The sequence below is a fragment of the Helicoverpa armigera genome, chromosome 4, assembly GCF_030705265.1.
Source record: "Helicoverpa armigera isolate CAAS_96S chromosome 4, ASM3070526v1, whole genome shotgun sequence".
Classification (NCBI taxonomy): domain Eukaryota; kingdom Metazoa; phylum Arthropoda; class Insecta; order Lepidoptera; family Noctuidae; genus Helicoverpa; species Helicoverpa armigera.
The window spans coordinates 13,059,953-13,079,226 of record NC_087123.1 but is presented as its reverse complement, the minus strand read 5'-3'; the positions used below and the strand labels follow the sequence as shown (position 1 = coordinate 13,079,226).

The window sequence follows — 19,274 nt, the reverse complement described above, 5'->3', positions numbered from 1 at the left end:
GTTCAAACAAACTTTTCAGCTTTATAATACTTATTAGTATAGATTAAACGCAATAAACACCACTAGAAAACAGTTACAGTATAGTATAACTTCATAATATGAAAACTTATCTATTAGCTTTGTATAGCTATTACAGAACTTTCTATAATGATTTGGTGAAAGTAAACTAATGATGCCGAAACCAGTGCAACAAATAAAAACAACGCATATGCGCCCAATCACTGTGGTTACTAAGTATATAATAATATTAAGCGATGGTCAAGTGGTTTTTACTTCGACTGGGTAGTATTTTTAGTATGGTGAGTTGAAAGTTGGCACCGGGCATGTTGACGTGCAGCTTCTGTGGCGAGTGTCCGCGCCGCGTAGGTAAGGTTATGCCCTTATAGGGCGGTTGCCGCATTATGCGCGCACTCACATGTACGTCGATTATGCACCGGTAATTATATCGACTTACGCCGCTAGTTATGCTAAACAATACCATATCGATCGGCACTTTGCCTCGGATTGCGTACCTAATATTAACTTACTAGTTACTTACTTCAATAGGTACTAGCTTTGTGATTGTGCCGAGTGTAACTGTCACAAGACATCGTTTGACAGGAGGATCACCGGGGTATGGACTGGGGATGTCGCCTGGAGGACGTAGTGGCTGACGGGGATCTGCTACGCTTGAGTGCAACTCCTCCATGTATACGTAGCTCTGTAGGGTAGATGGTGATGCTCTGGAGTCTCTGCTCAACAATTGCTGTACCATAATCGTACTTCAACATAATAAACCAAACATGCAGTTACGTTGATATGCAATTCTCTACGCATTTCAACCGAATAGTAAGTATCTACTAGCTGAAGTGGGGTGACCCTGTGGCTCGTGGCTGCTCTCTGTTGCGCTGGAGAGCGATTATCAGGCGCGTGTCATCTGCTTTATTATACATCCGAGCATGTTATTGTGCATCGCACCACGCTAACTACGAACCGCTCAATATCCGCCTCCAAACACAGAGGGGCTAGTAAATTCTCATTCGTATGTATCTATGCGTTTGCGACTTGCTTGCGATATGCAATAAGGACGTTTACTTGTTCCTCTAGGACCTAGGAGATAGATAAGTACGTATAGAGTCCATTCAAACCTTCCTGGCTTCCGCATTATACCTATGTACCTACTTACTGAGTTATTCGTGTTAACCGATGAAAACTGAAGGAAATAGGTAACTAGTAAGTAGAAAAAAGTAAGGGCGTCGTCCCCCGAGCGTGACGCGAGATGCTTGGAGTTCGATAATGTCCTCAAGACGCTTTTCATTAATACAATCGGCGGGTCGCGCTCCATTTTACGCTCAGTGAGCCGGCGACGTCGCCGCTCAGCCCGCGTGTTCCAGCTAGCGACACCGTGCCGTCCGCGCCGCCGCGCCGCGCGACACGCCGCGACACAGCGCTGCGCGCCGACACTGTGCCTGCTCATTACTTAATAATGTCACATCAGCGATGCTTCATTACCAGCGGGAACGGTTCACAACTTCCAATGAATGGAGCCCAAACCCATCCTCCCGTCACAATGAAAATTCCTAGAATAGGTACATGTAGATGTAGGTGGTAAGGCTAAAGCTAGGCCTACCTAGTAGAGATACCTACTAGACATATAATTACAATACCTACCTACAAGTATTGGCATTTTGTATTACTGTTACAGCCTTTTTTTTTTTATCGTCCCACTGCTGGGCACAGGCCTCCTCTCACATGGAGAAGGATTGAGCATTAATCACCACGCTTGCTCAATGCGGGTTGGCGATTTCAGACTTTATAGTCCAGGTTTCCTCAAGATGTTTTCCTTCACCTTTTTATCAGCCATTGGTGTCTAATAGTACTTAGAAAGTACATACAAACTTAGAAAAGTTGCATTGGTACTTGCCTGACCTGGAATCGAACCCACACCCTCATACTCGAGAGGTTGGTTCTTTACCCACTAGGCCACCACGACTTCCATTTGCGTTTTGTATTATTTACGCGAAATGTAGCGCATTTCCTGCAAACCCGTATAATTGAATCGCTTTGTTGAATTAGAGTGAGTGTCCACGTGTTGAGCCGTTACTAATCCATTACTGACAGTATCCACCGTGAGACGTCCGTGCACAGCACACAGCGGCAGCTCGCTGCTCGGCGCTAGTGACAAATGGTCGGAGACGCCCGCGTGGGCCCCCGCGCCCTACACAATATTAATTCGGTTTTATGACATGCGAAATTGCTCTCAATAAATTGTGCATTGAGAGATAACGCTGGGAGAGCGCGAGGGTAGCAGGAGGATGGGGGCACACGTGCTCGTCGTTATTAAACTTTTCATTAGCCGCGCGGACATATTCTCCGGCTCCGGCGACCTGACCCTTGCACTTGTTCAACTCAGCGCTAGGGGTGCCCCGCGGACCGCTTTTTCATTACAGGCCTCGCTACCTGCTCCGGCTTTGTTTTGATGTCGGACTTGTTACGCATAAGTAGGTACTTACCGACATACCTACTATATGATATGTAGGTACAACTATGTAGTATTACCTACCCGGTAGCACTTTGTTAGTCACACATACCATTGCCGCATTCTTGACATGTGCACTTTTATTCTACTATGACAGAAAAATAATAGATCACAATCATCCCATATGTGTTAAGCTTCAACATTAATTGATACCAACTGAGAAAATGTTGTATTAATTAAAAACATTTATGTATGAATGCACACAGTGAATATTCAGCAACACGGTGTGTAATTATTATAATATACGATGGAATAGTAATGTGATTACAAGAGATCAACCCTAGGCTCGCAGCCGGCGGGTGCTCCTCTGCTAATTCGACATACACAACATTATTTGATTTTTAATTCGTGTCGGTGCAAGTGGAATGCGCTTATTGACTGACTCGAGTGCGGAGCTCCCCTCGACGCCGCGCGGCTGTGCCGGCGGGAGGCGGCGGTGCTAACATATGCATTCGCTCACAACCACTCTACCTAATTTATCTGGTTTTATATGTCTGTCTATAGCAGGGAATACATTTGTAGATCTATGCCCTATAAATGTCGACGATATCTGGATCGGATACAAATACAAGGAAAGATCTCTTCAGTAATTAGGAGGTAAAGGTATCTGCACTAAGACCCTTTTTTTTAAGGGAATTGTCAAATGGATCCTCATTTGATGATTTGCCGCTGTGGGTTAGCAGCGTGCGTTAGGAAGTTTCAGGCTATTAATGACTAAAACCCATCGTGTGCCTTCGTAGGCCTTTTATGTACCAGGGCCGTGTTAACAGTTTCGAACAATTATGCAGCCCCGGCAGGCCTTGGCCCTCGTGGGCCCCGCTGGTGTACATTAAGACCCTGGGGACAATTCTTTTTTGTATAATTTATTTAATTGAGGAAGGAAACCGCAGGAAACACCTTTATGAATAGATTTTAGGTAAGAGTACCCACTTACTGCCCAAGTATAGCCAAGTATAGCTTACAGCGACTCCTGAAATTCAGTGAAGCATCAAAGTGGCGCGCGTGTCACGCGTGACGGATAGGCGCGTGGGACGGCCGCGACGCGGGCAGGCTGGGGGAGGAGGGGGAGGGGTCGCGGCGACCCTCACTCGACTCAGAGCGATATATTTGCGCGTGTAATATTGCCTTTTATTAGTTTTTTCGCGGCGACAGCGATCCTCCGCCGCTCCGCATATTTGCTTTGATGACGCCGGGAGCGCTCCCTCGCCGCGCGGAGACAATCGCGCGCCTTTGTTGTCATTCATCTTCCTCTCGGGTGCGCATCCCTTTCTCTCCTCACTTCTATTATATTCTTTACGTTACAAATTAAACTACAAACGAGCTAATACCGACAAATCCCTGCGCCAGCTTAAAGCGTTACAGTCGACGGCGGAATGTCGAAAGCATCCGACGAATGCTCTCAATTAACGTTGTTATTCGGCTGTTTGGCAAATTTCTAATTGAAACGGTGAATATTTGAAACGGTTAGTGTGTGATGTGACGTGATGTAGTGCGCGAGGGCGTCGCACAGTAGCTGGCTGGCGGCCAGCGCGGCGCACACGCACGCAGCGCTGAAAAATTCTCCGCGCGGCCATGTACATAGTTGCAGCTGCATTCATAATTCGCGGCGTACAATTAGCGGCTCGGCCGTGCCGCGTGGGAACCGCCGCATTTAGAAGTAAAATGGTTAGTCGATCGCGCGGCCGGTTCCAGGAACGCGTCGCCTGTCACCGCGCTATCTTACAATATATCGTTACTCACTCATTCGCAGACTATAAAACCGATGAGACTGTTTTAGTGTCGAATTCCGACGAAGACGTTCCTAATCCGCCTTCGTTGTACAGTATTAACGGCGGCTCGCCATAAGCTCCGACACAGGCTGTTCAGTTCCGGGAAAGGCTAACATAGCCCCGCATCGCTGCCAGTTAGCATCAGTTAGCTCGGCGATAAATCTGTCACAAATTGAAATCACAGTTCGTTGGCCGAAAGGCGAGCTTTGTTCCATCTAGTTTATTGGGAGCTCTTGCTCATATCAATTTTATTGTAAAGTGTTCTAAGAACAGCAAAGGTAGAGCGACTCTGAGGGCGCGGCAGAGCCTATCGGGCCGTTGGCGGCGGCGGCGGTGCTATAAATAATTGGCAATGCGTTATTGTAAATGAAGTGCGCAGTTCATCAATATGTCAGTGGCGGCGGGACGCTGCTCGCAGCCAACTAATAGTGTAACGGCTCGGCGAGGACGCACTCCCGAGCCGTGATCTATGTGTCGCCGCTCTGACGCACCACAACTACTTGTACTACTTATATCAGCAAGCTGCTGCACTCCCCGTCTTTGTTCTATATTTTTTCTAGCTTTTGGGCTAGCTATTTTTCATGATTACAAAAAAGAAGGTATTACACAGTTAGTGAGACCGTGATGAAGGTCATTTGTTGCACCGCGCGGCTGTACCTCGTGCGGTCACGGTTCCTGATGCAAATATAGTCATGCTATGCGCTTTCGCTGCACTGCGGACTGTCGACCGCACTCATCTGTATTTGCCAAATTCTATTTGCGTGTATGGCAGGTGACTTTGATGAAGTGCATCATTGATATGGTTTCGGACGATGATGTGGCAGGCAGGGTTGTCAGCCAATAAACGTGAGAGTGACTGCAGTGACGTCACTCAGCTATTTATTATAGTACTTGCAGTTCGTCCTCCTCCTGCTGGCCACCACAACCACGCCGATCTTCAACACGAAAAGTTCGCGTCTTTACCCGACTTGGATTGCTTCTCCATTTCCTTGAGCCTCTAAGCTATTATGTATGACCTTATAAACTAGGTAAATATGTGTAAATTACACTGCTATACAAAAAAAATAAAAAAATCTGCGGCAGGGATTTTGTTAATGGTTTTTGTTAATACTCATATTAGACCTTCACGCTGCATGCTTATTTATTTTTGATTCACTCTGGTTATTGAGATAAACGGATTGAAAATTTCAAACTACCCTACAAACATTGTAGTTCATTGATTTGTTTTCACTTACGTTTGTTATTTTTTCAGGGATTTATTTGCAACAACTTAACTTTATAGCTATCAGACCCTGAAGTTATCAGTTATAAATCGGTTGTTTTGTGTTAAGTGCATTTTTCCTTTCAAAACAAAGTAAATAAGAGAAAATCCCAAAGGAAAAGTTTTTCATGATCTTCATTTATTTATTCTAGTTAAAGGTACCCCAAACTATTATTATTTTTGTGTATTTTTGTAAAGGTAAACAATAAAAATAAATTTTAAATACATCTTTTGGCCCATTTATTGAAGCATTTTATGGAAAATGTTAGAAGCGTTTATCTCAAAAACTGGAGTCAATTTGACCATTCTGGTATTTTTCCCGTTATCAGCACACTCGTCTTATACAAAATCTACTTCAAGTATGCCTTCCGCGAAATGACTGTATAGCAGTGTTATAGAGACAGTTAAACAACACGTGATCAAGCGTACATTGAAAACAATTATCATAATTTGCATAGCTTTTTCCCAACTATTCCCGTGCAACTACTTGCTTAGATACAACTCTGTGGGTACCAGTGTTTTAGAAGAACGACTACCCATCTAACTTACAAAATCCAGTCACCGGGGCAAACCGATACCCCTCGGTAAAACTACTTTTTAAGTAGGTAGTTGTGAGTAGGTACGAGTAGTCGGAAAATCTCATGATTTTCTGGCTTCTGACTACTGCCAAAGATTTTCAAAGGGGTCATTTAGGCACCAATGTGTCTTCTGAAACATGGAGATCTCTTTGAAGACATAGAAGTCAGTCGTTCATGGAGCGACTGCGCCAAACGTTGCTTAACCTTACGCTTGAAGGACCCGTGCGCATGGGACTTCGCCACGAGCTTTTTTTCTTTTAAATTAAACCACTAAGGTTAGGAGCATCTTGCTTATCTTAGCATTTAGTTTCAGTTGTGTTATTTTAAATATGAAAAATGAAATGTTAACAACGTTGACGTTTACTCTTCGTACTTTACTCAAACTCATTTAATTCACTTTAGCCCTTTAATAACACTTATGCACGTTAATCTTAACAACCTCTCTTTCCTGCTACTTATATACTTATGTGATATTCCGACTTGATTTTGCAGCTCTGAAGTGGAACAAAAGTGCTTTATTTTATTTTGTATTTTTCGGTGTTTTAAATTAATAATTGATAAATTGAATTGTATAATTGTAAAATAAATTGATAATAATTAAATTGTAATAGACAGCTGTGTTGCTGGGAAGTTTGTTCTTCACCGCTTCTTTTTTCCAGCCATAACACTAGGAAGTGGTGAAAGGGGGGCGTTTTGGGGGTGCTGTCATTCTTGTAAAATTTTGACGTTAAAAAGTGCGAATCGTATAGGCACCGTGCGTAAACTATAGATGGCGTTATAATCCCGACAGTAGAGACACCGTGCGAGTAAAAAAAGAAACTTTCCAAACCCATTGGTTGTCACTGTCTAGTCTGTAAATGTGATTTTACAATGATTAAAAATATAATATATAAAATACAATGATTAAAATTATAAAATATGGTTTTCTACCAATAAACAATGATCGGCAGCGTGGTCAAAATATATCAAAAGGCCAAAAGCTATTCGAGTCGGGCCGTGTTTTTGACGTCATAGAAACAGTTGGCCAAGAACAAGAAACAATATTAAGAGCGTGTACGCTCGGCGCGCGATGTCAACTTTAGGTAATTCAACGCAAAAAACCGCGCAGACTAGCGTCGCGGCTGTGTGCGTGCCTATCATACTTCACGTATAGTCACACAAACCATTTTGATCCTTTCGAGTGAAATTGGTAGAACAAAAAATATATTATTTAGTAAATAGTTAATAGCGGGAAAATAGTGTAAGTCTATGGATGTCTAAAATATAAAAGCATGAAAATAAGTCGTTAATACTTACACTCTTTTGCAAAAAAAGCGGGCACCTATGAAAACCTTGGTTTTGAGCACTTTCTGTATATTACATACAATTTTCAACAGTACTAAATAGTCGACTGATGATTAATGACAATGTTAAGGGTTTTCTGTATTTTAACCGATTTCAAAAAAAGAAAGGAGGAGGTTTCAATTAGATTGTTTTGTGATTGTTCTCAATTTGATTGTTCTCGATTTCTCAAAGACGCCTGGACCGATTTGAAAAATTGATTGTTTATATGAATGGTCCAGTCCATCCAGACCGAAAAATTGTGGTCAAATAACAACAATTGCCGGAAAGCCAAATATTAGTGAAGAGCTTGGGTTTACCATTGCAAATAAAGTTTTAAGTTATCTATCCTATATGCTTCAAACGTTATTCGAGATCAAAAGTCAAAATTTGGGTACATCCAAAATGAAAAAAAAAAAAAAAAATTATAGCTCGATTGGTAACAGACATCTGCAATAGCAGCGTTTTACCTGAAATAAAACGCATATTAAATACTTACCTTATTTGAAGCTTACTAGTTTGAGATAGGCACCTACGTGTTTTCCGCTTTTATCTCCGTCCTTTTCTACCCCATATCTTGCATCTCTCTCGCACATCGACCAGTTTCACTCCCCACCAGGCAGGAGGCGACGAGTGTTCTCGGCGGCCACAGTTCGTCATTGAGTCGAAAACACCAGGCAGAAATTCAAGTGTAAGCTTCAAATAAGGTAAGTATTTAATATGCGTTTTATTTCAGGTAAAACGCTGCTATTAAATTCTTGACCGTTATTTGAAGCTTACTAGTTTGAGACGTGTTTGTTATCGCCTGGTGGAAGTGGACGCCAATGTGAGCAAAAGCACAATGAAATTGTGTATGTAAATAGGTACTTAGGTACACGAGTAATCACATGTAAGTATGTGTATTGCGTCCTGGAATACTAATGTAATAAAAGTTAACTGGTACTGGTACTCAGCTACATCCTGTTAGACTGGAAGCCGACCCCAACATAGTTGGGAAAGGGGCTCGGAGGATGAGTAATAAAAATTAAAAGAGAGATGCAAGAACAAAAGCAAAATTGATTTCATTTTCTAATAGTAATTAACAAAAATATTGCGATACTTCTTAATAACAATAGTAACAAAAATAAAGACATTAATCAGCTGGATTAATTAAATAATCGAGATAACTTGCTACTTCTGGGTGGGTATCTTTCTCTTCTGTAAAAATGGGCAAATGTATTGCCTGATCGCCAATTACCCTTGGCTAATATATCGTCCAAAGGTATATTGTCAACACAGATTTTGACGCTACCGCCGAGTGGAAGCTTCCTGGGGTTGTAGTTATTCCTGCCTCTTTTAACAATGTCTTAATCCACCCGCAATCATCGTTCGGGTGCCTGCCTTTGGTTGGCCTCTAACGGATATAAATAAATTTAAGGAATTAGCCGATGTCCGTCTATCTTCTAACAAGGCTTTAGTCTTTCTGACCCAATACACTGGACTTAGATTTATATTTTCCTGATTATCCATCAAACAACAACCCGACTGCCTATGACTAGAACTGTCGGTCTTAGAGCCAAAGACTGGCCATAAGATTAAATTATCTTTGTTGTTTTTGAAATGTTCTGGGTCTATTGCAAGCAAGGAAAGATCATGGACTCGCCTTTCCGACACAAGCTAGCAAAAGAAAGAGCAGCAGTGTGCCTGGAAGTTGCAAAAGGATTATTCTTGTCTACGTTTACTGCACTTAAGTAGGTTACCAATTGGTCAATATTCCAGATGTACGGCTTCCCGGGGAACAGGTTTGCTCAGCGCTATTGATTTTAAAATGTGTCCGACTAGAACGTGTGAACCTAGCTCTCCAGTGGTTTCTGCATTGCATAGTGTAGCTATAACTGACTTGTGTAATAAAATAGTATTGTATGCTAGTTTATTTACTATGTGTAAGTCCGCAAAAAAATTGGGTAAGTATAGGTCCAAATAGGGATTCAAGGATTCATAGGATCCAATTTCATACTTTTCGCCCCAATTTAACCATCGACTCCAAGCTGATTGATAAGTCTTGCGTGTGGATTGAAGAAGACTTCAGTCGGAGAGACTCCTTGTCCCTCCCCCCCTCCCCATTTCCTTGACCTTGGCAGGGGGTATCCCCGTTGCTGTGTCTATCGGTTTCTGCTCGAGGTTCATCAGTGTGTAGGGTACTGCTAATGATCGGGACTTCAAATCTGCTCGCCAAAATACCTGGTGCCACCGAAGGAACTACTATGAGATTAACTCCCGTTCCTGAATTGAGATGACTGAGGACCTACGGTATAAGGTAAGGTGGCGGTAATACCCATGCTAGCGGGTAAGTCCAAACTTGAGAAAAAGGGCATCGTGGAACCCCGCTTTCGGGTCCTTCAGATCTAGGGGCACGTAGTACACAACTATGTATCCCTGGGCTCGCTTCGAGGCAAATAGGTCCACTGCTGATACAAGATGCCCCTCCGGTGGAGGTTTGTGTCGGGAGAGATGGTCTGCATGACTGTTGAATAGGGCTGGTATATGATTCACGACGTGATAGATTTGATACAGCTCGAGATAACTGAATACTTTGTACGTCAAGTTCGGCAGGCTCCTTGATCGGGTGCCACCTTGATTTCTTAGATATGACACTACAGTCCCATTTTGCACTGAAAATGGCTGTTGATCTCCTTAGCAACTCGCCGTGATTATCCAGTTAATACTGCAAGCATCTCTTTCAGATCGCAGTGAAAGCCTTTTTCTCTCTTGTTCCATGAACCCATTACGGGCGTTCCGTTCAGTTGTGCCCCCATCCTACATCGGAGGCGTCCGTGGTTATAAGGTGACAGGGAAGTGGCGTATGAATATCCAAGGTTTGGTGGCAGCTGACCAGCCACCACTTTAGATCTGCTAAGGCATCTGCTGGTAGGTTCAACATTGCTATACTCCATTCACCGAGCCGTGAGCCCACAATGTAACCAAAGAATGACACTTTTCAAAATGGTGGGTATAACCCGACCGATGACAAAAACGTCACATTTTATGTAAAATGTTCTTAGTATCTGTGGTCTTCAATTAAGTAGGGTTCTATGTATGACAGTCAAGACTTCTAGGTTCCTTTTACATGTAAACGATTTACTACATATTTAATTAAAATTAAGAAAACAATTTACGGCATTTATTATATTTGATTTCAAATAAGTTTGAAAGGATTGCATAAGTTCCACAGACATCGTTCTAAAATATAATTTCTAATGTTGTCAGTATATTACTTTCGTAGTTATTTTTATAAAATATGATCATTACTTCAATCGTGACTTATAAGAACCCTTTTTATGGTTTGTTCACCGTTTGGCTCACGGTTCCATGAATAGGGTAGGTGTAGATTGCTGTTCAACACTGCATTGAGGAAAATGAGGAGAGCCCGGTAATGCAGTCTGCCGTATGGGACAACAAAAACTTGCGAAGTTTAAAAGTCCTATCAAGCTATGCAGGTCTTCTAAGTTTGTCGTGCTGTTTGTCACGTAGTGCGTTTTGTCATTATGTTGTTGATAATGCTTGCGATTTATTCACTTGCCATCCAAAACGTGGTGCAAATGATCCCAAAGTAGGCGAATATATCTTGGTAAGCCACCAGAAAATCGAGATACACAATTATAAGTAACCCTTGAGTTTTCAAAGTTTGAGCCACCCAATTGGTCACTGTGGCGAAGGTCTTGGGTGCCGTGCTTAAGCCAAATGGTAGGCACGTAATCTGAAGCAGTCTTCTTCTGTATACTAGTCGAAGAACATGTCTGTGACCTTCGGCTAACGGAAGGTAGAAGTAAGCCTGGGCGAGATCCACTTGCACAGCCATTCGTCTTTCTGAAGAAACTCTAACACCCGAAAAACATTTATTAAACTGAAGGGTTCCGTAATTATGAACTTGTTGAGAACCTTGAGATTGAGTATTGGACGGTTCTTTCCGTCGCCTTTCGGGCACAAGAAACATATTGGAAAGAAAGCTGGCAGAATTTGCAGCTATCAATAGAACTTTTTGTTTTATCATTTGGGATATGACGACATCCATCTCTTTGGACTCTCTGGTCAAATCTGGCATTATCTATCAAAGGTGGCTTTTGGCCAATGGTATCCGATACCCAGTTATTATTTTTGACAAGAAAGGCGGAGCTCCCATTTCTTTCCATTGGTCTTGATATAATGTTAGGCAACCCGCCTCGAAAGTCATAACTTACGTGCCTTGTTGGACGCATCAAAGTCCGCCTGCGGTCCTGGACGCTTTGTTTCGTCTGTTGGACATGGTTTCTATTGTAATTTACTCGTGATGTCCCAAGGGAGCCTTTAGAGTTTTGCGTCACACGCCATTCAGCGTGAGTGTGATTACCATTTCCCTTCGAGGGAAGGTTATAATGGCGACTCTTCGAAAGTCGATCCAAATAGCCACCCTGCGAGGGTAGATTGCAATGATGGTACGACCCGCAACTTGCATGATTGGTACCCTGCGAGGGTCCGTGATAATGAGCCGACCCCTGCGGGGGGTGGCTAGTATACTTACTGGTCCCTGCTTTGTAATGATGCTGCGACTCGCAAAATGCAAGATTGGTACCCTGCGCGGGTCCGTGATAATGAAACGACCCCTGTGGGGGGTGGCTAGTATACTTACTGGTCCCCACTTTGTAATGATGCTGCGTCTCGCAACATGCAAGATTGGTACCCTGCGCGGGTCCGTGAAAATGAGCCAACCCTGCGGGGTGGCTAACATACTTACTGGCAGTCCTAGGCGGAGCGTGCCAAGTCTTTCAAGGCCGAAAAGCATCACACGCCGAGATAATGAGCCGACCCCTACGGGGGGTGGCTAACAGACTTACTGGCAGTCCGAGGGGAGCGTACCAAGTCTTTCAAGGCCGAAAAGCATCACACGCCGAGATAATGAGCCGACCCCTACGGGGGGTGGCTAACAGACTTACTGGCAGTCCTAGGGGAGCGTACCAAGTCTTTCAAGGCCGAAAACCATCACACGCCGTGATAATGAGCCGACCCCCATGGGGGGTGGCTAACAGACTTACTGGTAGTCCGAGGGGAGCGTACCAAGTCTTTCAAGGCCGAAAAGCTTTCTTGACACCATCAGCCCTCTTCAAGTGCGGTAGTGATCAGTCCGAACTAAGGAGATGCTGGTTGGACCGCACCTCACACCATTCTTTTTTGTCAAACCGTTGAACGCCTTACAGGATTGAACTAGGGCCACAGGTACCTTAGGAACTTCGGGCTTGCTTTCTTTTCCATAGTCACGTGCACGGGCTGTGGTAGCTTTGTTATTTACCGCATCTGTATTTGCTTTATAAGTCACTCATTCTGAAAACAAATTACTGAAAAAAAAAGTACACAGAAGAAACTCGTGACAAAAAAGGGGTAGATGTACAAAATATTAACACTTGATTTCGCAAAATCGAATATCGAACGGTAAAACCGTTAACAAATTGTATAAAATATTATAAACTCACCTGTGTTCTGCGAGAGCACTGAGTTTATTTTTCAACGAAATACTACAGCGGTTGGTTAGACCAACCTTCTCGGGCGGAAAACAAGACGCCAATGACGAACTGTGGCCGCCGAGAACACTCGTCGCCTCCTGCCTGGTGGGGAGTGAAACTGGTCGATGTGCGAGAGAGATGCAAGATATGGGGTAGAAAAGGACGGAGATAAAAGCGGAAAACACGTAGGTGCCTATCTCAAACTAGTAAGCTTCAAATAACGGTCAAGAATTTAATAAGTGATTTCTAGCCTAAGGAGTCCGCCATATTGGATTTAGACTCGCGACACATTTTTTTCGAGTTATTCATAGCAAGCCCTTTCATTTGATACCCATATCGTAGGAATGCATTAAAAACATTTTTTTCTCCATCTTGGGTATACCGCCATATTGGATATAGAATCATACATTGTCATTCAAACTGAACATTCAAACAAAATTTCAACTCATTCGATAAAAAAAAATATGCTTCAAAATTGAGCTTTAAATAAAATAGTAATGTATCAAGATTTGTTGGTCGCGCTTGAAATGTACTCTATTCTCGGTATCCACGGCAGAGGTTATTCACCCTACGCGATGTGACGGAGCGACACGTCCTCTCTCTGTGAAGCCTTGCGGCGGTCTGGTTTGAGTTGACTCGCGTGCAGCGTTTTATAGTAGTTTTTAAATAATTTATAAAAAAATTTAAACGAGAGATTAAATTATAATATAAAGTTTATGTTTTAAAGAAAGAGTTATATTACTATAGTAAATAATTGTTATATTAAATTAAGTAAGATAGATAGGTAAAAAAAGCATTTGAAATTCACAATTTTTCACATTGTTAAAATATTTTTTTCTGAAAGATAGAGACCTAAATCAAAAAATGTTTTCAACTAACTATAGGCATTGGGATTTCGTCTACGAGTAAAAAAATAAATATGATTAGATTTGCCACTGTTTTCACATGAATTTAAGCTTCGAAATAGACGCTGAACGGGAATTTTATAAAACATCTGTTACGTTATAGGGGTTTTAAGTATTTAAACTACACAAATTGAAATTTATGTTCAATTAACTATATAGACAGTGAAATTACCTTGCGTTACTAAAAAATAACATAGTTATAGGATAAGTAGTTACTGAGAAACAGTGGTTTGAAAAGTACCATTTTAGGCCAAATGGCGCGCGGTTGACGTACACGCTCTTAACTGGCAAAATTGTTGCTCAGACAAAAATTTCAAATGTATATGATGTTAAGATAACAGGAAGTACCTTTTTTAAATTAATTGTTATTACAATATCTTTAGAAAATCATTATTTCTATTTTTAATTTTTATCTCTGTCCTTTCAGCTTGATTGCAATAGAAACATTAAAAGTGCAACTTGTAAATGCAAGGCAGGTCTATCAGGACAATGTAAGCACGTCTGTGCCTTAGTGCATTACGTAAATTCTGCAGAAAGTGCAGAATCGAAAACCAGTTATGCACAACAATGGGGCAAACCAACGTACCGACAGTTACTGGGTTATGATAAAGGAGTGACAATGGCAGAGTTATTTCCAACGTATTATTAAAGTATTACGTGTTTTACAACTGCATTTATCCATTTAATTCTTTTATCCCTAAGCCATAGCATGTGAGTACTATCAGTAGGGAAATAGTAAAATTTTACACCCTTGGAGTTGTTTTTGGATGTATTACAGCATCCAGCAATACAACAATACATTTTGATAACTTAAATTAGCAAAATTTAACACGAATATTCAGAATTTTTTTCATGGTTTGATAGTACAATTTTTGACACTTGAGGGAAAGTTTCGGATATAAGTCACAAGGTGGCAGGGTGATCGCTACGCACGGTGCCTATTAGCCTATTTTAATAAATGATTTTGACTTTGACTTTGACTTCGACACTCGCTTTCGGACAGTCGGCTTTCCTTTCTGTACTAACTTGTTCAATACCTAGATCTTCAACGGAGAGAGGATGGTTAGAGCCCCCAATTTCCCAAGTCTACTGGTCTTCTCTTCACGCGGCCAGATCACCGTAAACGATTCTTCTGCTTTTTACCTGTGACATCGAGCTCACCTAGACTAAAATAAAAAACAGACGGCTGTTGGCCTCGGGATAAGAAGAAAATAAAGATATATTCTATACTAACCTATCTCTCATATAGTATAGTAGGTGCTACAGTATTTTACATGAGCCTACTAAGAAGTACCTACTTATGCCTTTGTACAATATTTTACGTTGGTTTATCCATGATTTGTGTGTTTGTTCTATTTATATTTGGTATCTAATCTATAAGGATTTAAACTGTTTTTGTAAACAACCTTTTTGGTTTTGACAGTGGACTGTAGATGACAAGGAGAGTGATGACATGACAAAAAAATAATAAAATGTGTGTTCACCAAATATATAATTTAATTCAGTAGTTGGCAGTATTATTACTCCCTACTAATCCCCGCGATCGCATTGGGACCTGGTACTCAGTTCAAGTACATTGTGGTCCTTCGAGCCGGATGTGAACTGTTCGTCGGTTATTGTGGTGTCACCGGTGTGATCGGCGGGGCTGGTATAACAGCCTGTGCGGAGCTGCGCACTCTACTGGACAGTGGATCGCTGTTCAGAGCATCCCTACAGCCCAGCAGCATTGTTGGAGCAGTGAGGAACCGGGGAGCTGGAGTTCCCTGGAGGAGAGGCGCGGTCACAACAGGAGCCGGGAGATATTATCTCCCTGGAGGTGCCCGGGCGTTGAAAGCCCGTGGAGGAGCCAGGAGTTGAACACCCCCTGGAGGAACTTGGTGAAGTGCAGGAGGTAAATGGTGAAGTGTCCGGATAAACTGTGAGTTGCATATTTCTTTTATTCGGTTGCTAGAAATTGAAAGAAAAGTGAAAGTGAGTTAGTAACATAGAAGAAATTTAGTGCTATTGGAACATTGACTTTTAGTTTTAAATAATTCTAGGACTTAGAATAATTTTATAAAAAGTGATACTACGGGGAACCTATGCCCAATTTTCTAAAAGTCTATTTCAAACACTTGTAAATTATTTTAGTTTGGTTGGCAAAAGTTAATGTTTATATTATTGGGACTTGTAACTATTTCCGATGTTTCTTAAATTTTAATGCACTTATTTAGTTGCGTTTCGGTGTGAACTTGTGAAAACTTGAGTAGATAAATAATTGATTAGTGAGTGCACATTTGCTCAGCACTTGTTAATGATTGTTTTATAAGTTTAGTGTTGCTAATTCAATTGCGTCGTTGTATTTATAATTTGTAAAAATGGAGTCGTTATTGTACAAACAAGAAGACACTTACAATAGAATCTGTAAAGCATATAGTACCTTTAGAAAATCACCTAAGGACAGAATAACTGCTCCATATGTAAAAGTAAGGTTAGAAAATTTAGAAAAAATGTACGATCAGTTAACAGATGGTCATAATAAATTGTTGGAAGGATATGACCCAGATAAATTACGTCAGAGTCAATATGTACAGAAAGATGTGTATAATATAACAGAAGAAACATACATGCAATACAAAATTGAACTTGAAATTATTTTAGAGTCTTTTGAGAGTAAAGAGGAAATTAAAAAAGATAGTAAAATCGCGCTTAATAGTAAACAATGTCACGTAAAGCTGCCTAAAATAGTAATTCCGGTGTTTTCGGGCAAATATACAGACTGGGTCACTTTTAGGGATTTATTTGTGTCTCTCATACACAAAAATCCTAGTTTAGATAACGTACAAAGGATGCAGTATTTGAAAGGATATTTGTCTGGGGAAGCAGAACAACTGCTCAGACAAATACCTATTTCAGACGCTAATTATGAACATTGCTGGCAACAATTAAACTCGCGTTATAATAACAAACGGTATTTATCACATTTTATTTTAAAAAGGCTACTAAGTCAAAGAAATCTTACGTCGGAATCGGCTTTTGGTCTCAAAGAATTAATTGACAACACGAATGATTGTTTAAAAGCACTTGTAAATCTTGGCATTGATGTCAAGACATGGGATATTATTGTGATTCACATAATTACTCTGAAGTTGGATCCCGAATCCCGCAAACAGTGGGAATTTAATGTTACTTCGAATAATTCTCCTGAGGAATTACCCACCTTTGCTCAATTTACTGAGTTTCTAACAAATCGATACAGAGCTTTAGAATTTTTAGATAATAAACCGGGATCCAGCTCCAAAGGTCAGAGTAATTACAGCGGTAACACAAATAAAGTAAATAGTTTACACGTTACTGGAATACAGTGCCCTTGTTGTTCAGAGTCACATAAGTTGAGTTTTTGTAAACAGTTTTACAAAATGGATTGTGACGCTCGTCGTAGTTTTGTCCAGCAGAAGGGTATTTGTTTCAATTGCTTGGGAAAAAATCATTCTGCAAAGGAATGTAATAGTATCGTTAAATGTAAAATCTGCAAGCGGCGTCATCATTCACTGCTGCATCCCCAGAGTGATTCTTCTTCTTCTCACTCTAACGGGAGGTCCGAGAATAACAACTCACAGGCTAGTACCGAATCGTCGTCAGTTAAAGAAGACATTAAAGAATGCAAGATGGTAACCAAACACTCTGATTCTCACGCTGAGGAGGCAGGGCAACCGCTTGTTACTTGTTTTTCGACAGGAACATCAAATCATACGGTGTTATTATCCACAGCGCTTATCAGGGCTGAGTCGAAAGCAGGTATTTACCAAGTGGTTAGGGCATTAATTGATCAAGGATCTCAGGTTTCTTTGGTCACTGAAGCTACAGTGCAGTATTTAGGGCTGAAGAAAATTCCTTCTACTCATGTAATAAAAGGAGTCGGGGGAGATAAAGAAATAACATCAAGATCCGTGGTTATAATGAATGTAAAGTCGAGAGTGGATTCTAATTTTAATATTAAGGTTAAGGCGTATGTGTTAAAGTCCATAACGTCGCTTCTGCCAGTTACAAAGGTAAATGCTATAAAATGGGTTGATCTACAGAATGAACAGCTGGCAGATCCACAATATCATACTCCAAATAAAATCAATGTGTTATTAGGTGCTGATGTTTATCGACAAATTATTGAAGAAGGTTTAAAACGAAATTCAGAAGGATCTGTTATAGCTCAATGCTCCAAACTTGGATGGATACTTTCAGGGGTAGTAGGAGGCGAGATGGGAAATTTTGCTCAGAATCAAATGCCTGGAGGAGCGATGGGAAATTTTGCTCAGAATCAAATGCCTGGAGGAGCGATGGGAAATCAAAATGCTATGCCGAATCATGGGCCAAATGTTCGCTTTGGAAATCCTAACATGGACAACCAAAACAACAGTCAGAATAACCAACAACAAATGGGGCAAATGGCCCAACCAATGGCACCCATGGGAATGGGTCCTAAAATATTAAATATGATGATGGGAGAGAAATCAGGTGGTTCCCAAAACCAAGGTGGCCCACAAGGAGGTGCGAATGCTAACAATGCTATGCAACCACCCGCAATGGGGATGACGTCGAACATGCATGGTGATGTTAGTCAAGGTCAATATAATGCAGACATGACAGGAAACCATCCAGGACAGTATAATATGGGCATGAACAACATGGTACAGGAAAGTCCAGGTGTTCCAATGCAGAACCCTACTGCGCAGTACATGTCCCAACCAAACATGTACACCGGGGCCAATGCAAATATGCAAGGAAATTCTTATAATGCAAATATGGGTCAAATGAATCCAGGTGCACAGCAAATGCAGGGCAAGGCCAATCCCATTCAGCCTCAGATGAACGCACATAATCCTTATGGCCAGCATAGTGCTGGCATGGCAAAGTTCAATGAGATGTTCCCTGGTGTAATGCAAGGGGGAGACTTAGGATTTGATCCTATGGCCATTGCCATTCAGATGAATCCAGCGAACCAACAAAGGGCTGCTATGGATACAATGCAGAAAATGATGATGCAAAATTTCTGGCATCGCTGGTCTCAAGAATACCTTAAAAAGTTTCTTCATAGATACAAATGGCAAAACTTCTCCGCAGCCTGAACCTGAAATTGGGGATATCGTAGTTGTGAGGGAGGACGACTTACCCCCTTGCAAGTGGCTCTTGGCCAAAGTTGTAGAAAAACATCCCGGAATGGACAAAATTACGAGAGTAGTCACTTTGCGTACGAAAAATTCAGTAATAAAAAGACCTACTTCGAAGGTATGCATTTTACCCGTGACACAGTAGTCGTAATGTTAAATCCTTTTAATTAATTCTTCATTTAGTTTTAGCACCACGTGCGTTTCAAGTTCAATTTCGTTTATATTGGTTATATGCTCATGGTGGGCGGTGTAATGCACATGGTAAG

At 41.4% G+C, this 19,274-nt stretch overlaps 1 protein-coding gene across 1 annotated transcript; it reads left to right on the top strand.

The window, feature by feature from the left end:
* Positions 1-17,802: 17,802 nt before the first annotated feature.
* Positions 17,803-18,966, top strand: LOC135116789 (putative uncharacterized protein DDB_G0286901). Its single transcript, XM_064034357.1, has one exon. The coding sequence runs from the start codon at positions 17,803-17,805 to the stop codon at positions 18,964-18,966; it is 1,164 nt and encodes a 387-aa protein (XP_063890427.1).
* Positions 18,967-19,274: the final 308 nt, after the last annotated feature.

Bases quoted from the DNA above. Each gene is read 5' to 3' on its own strand.
- LOC135116789 (XM_064034357.1), top strand. From the start codon at position 17,803: ATGAATGTAAAGTCGAGAGTGGATTCTAATTTTAATATTAAGGTTAAG.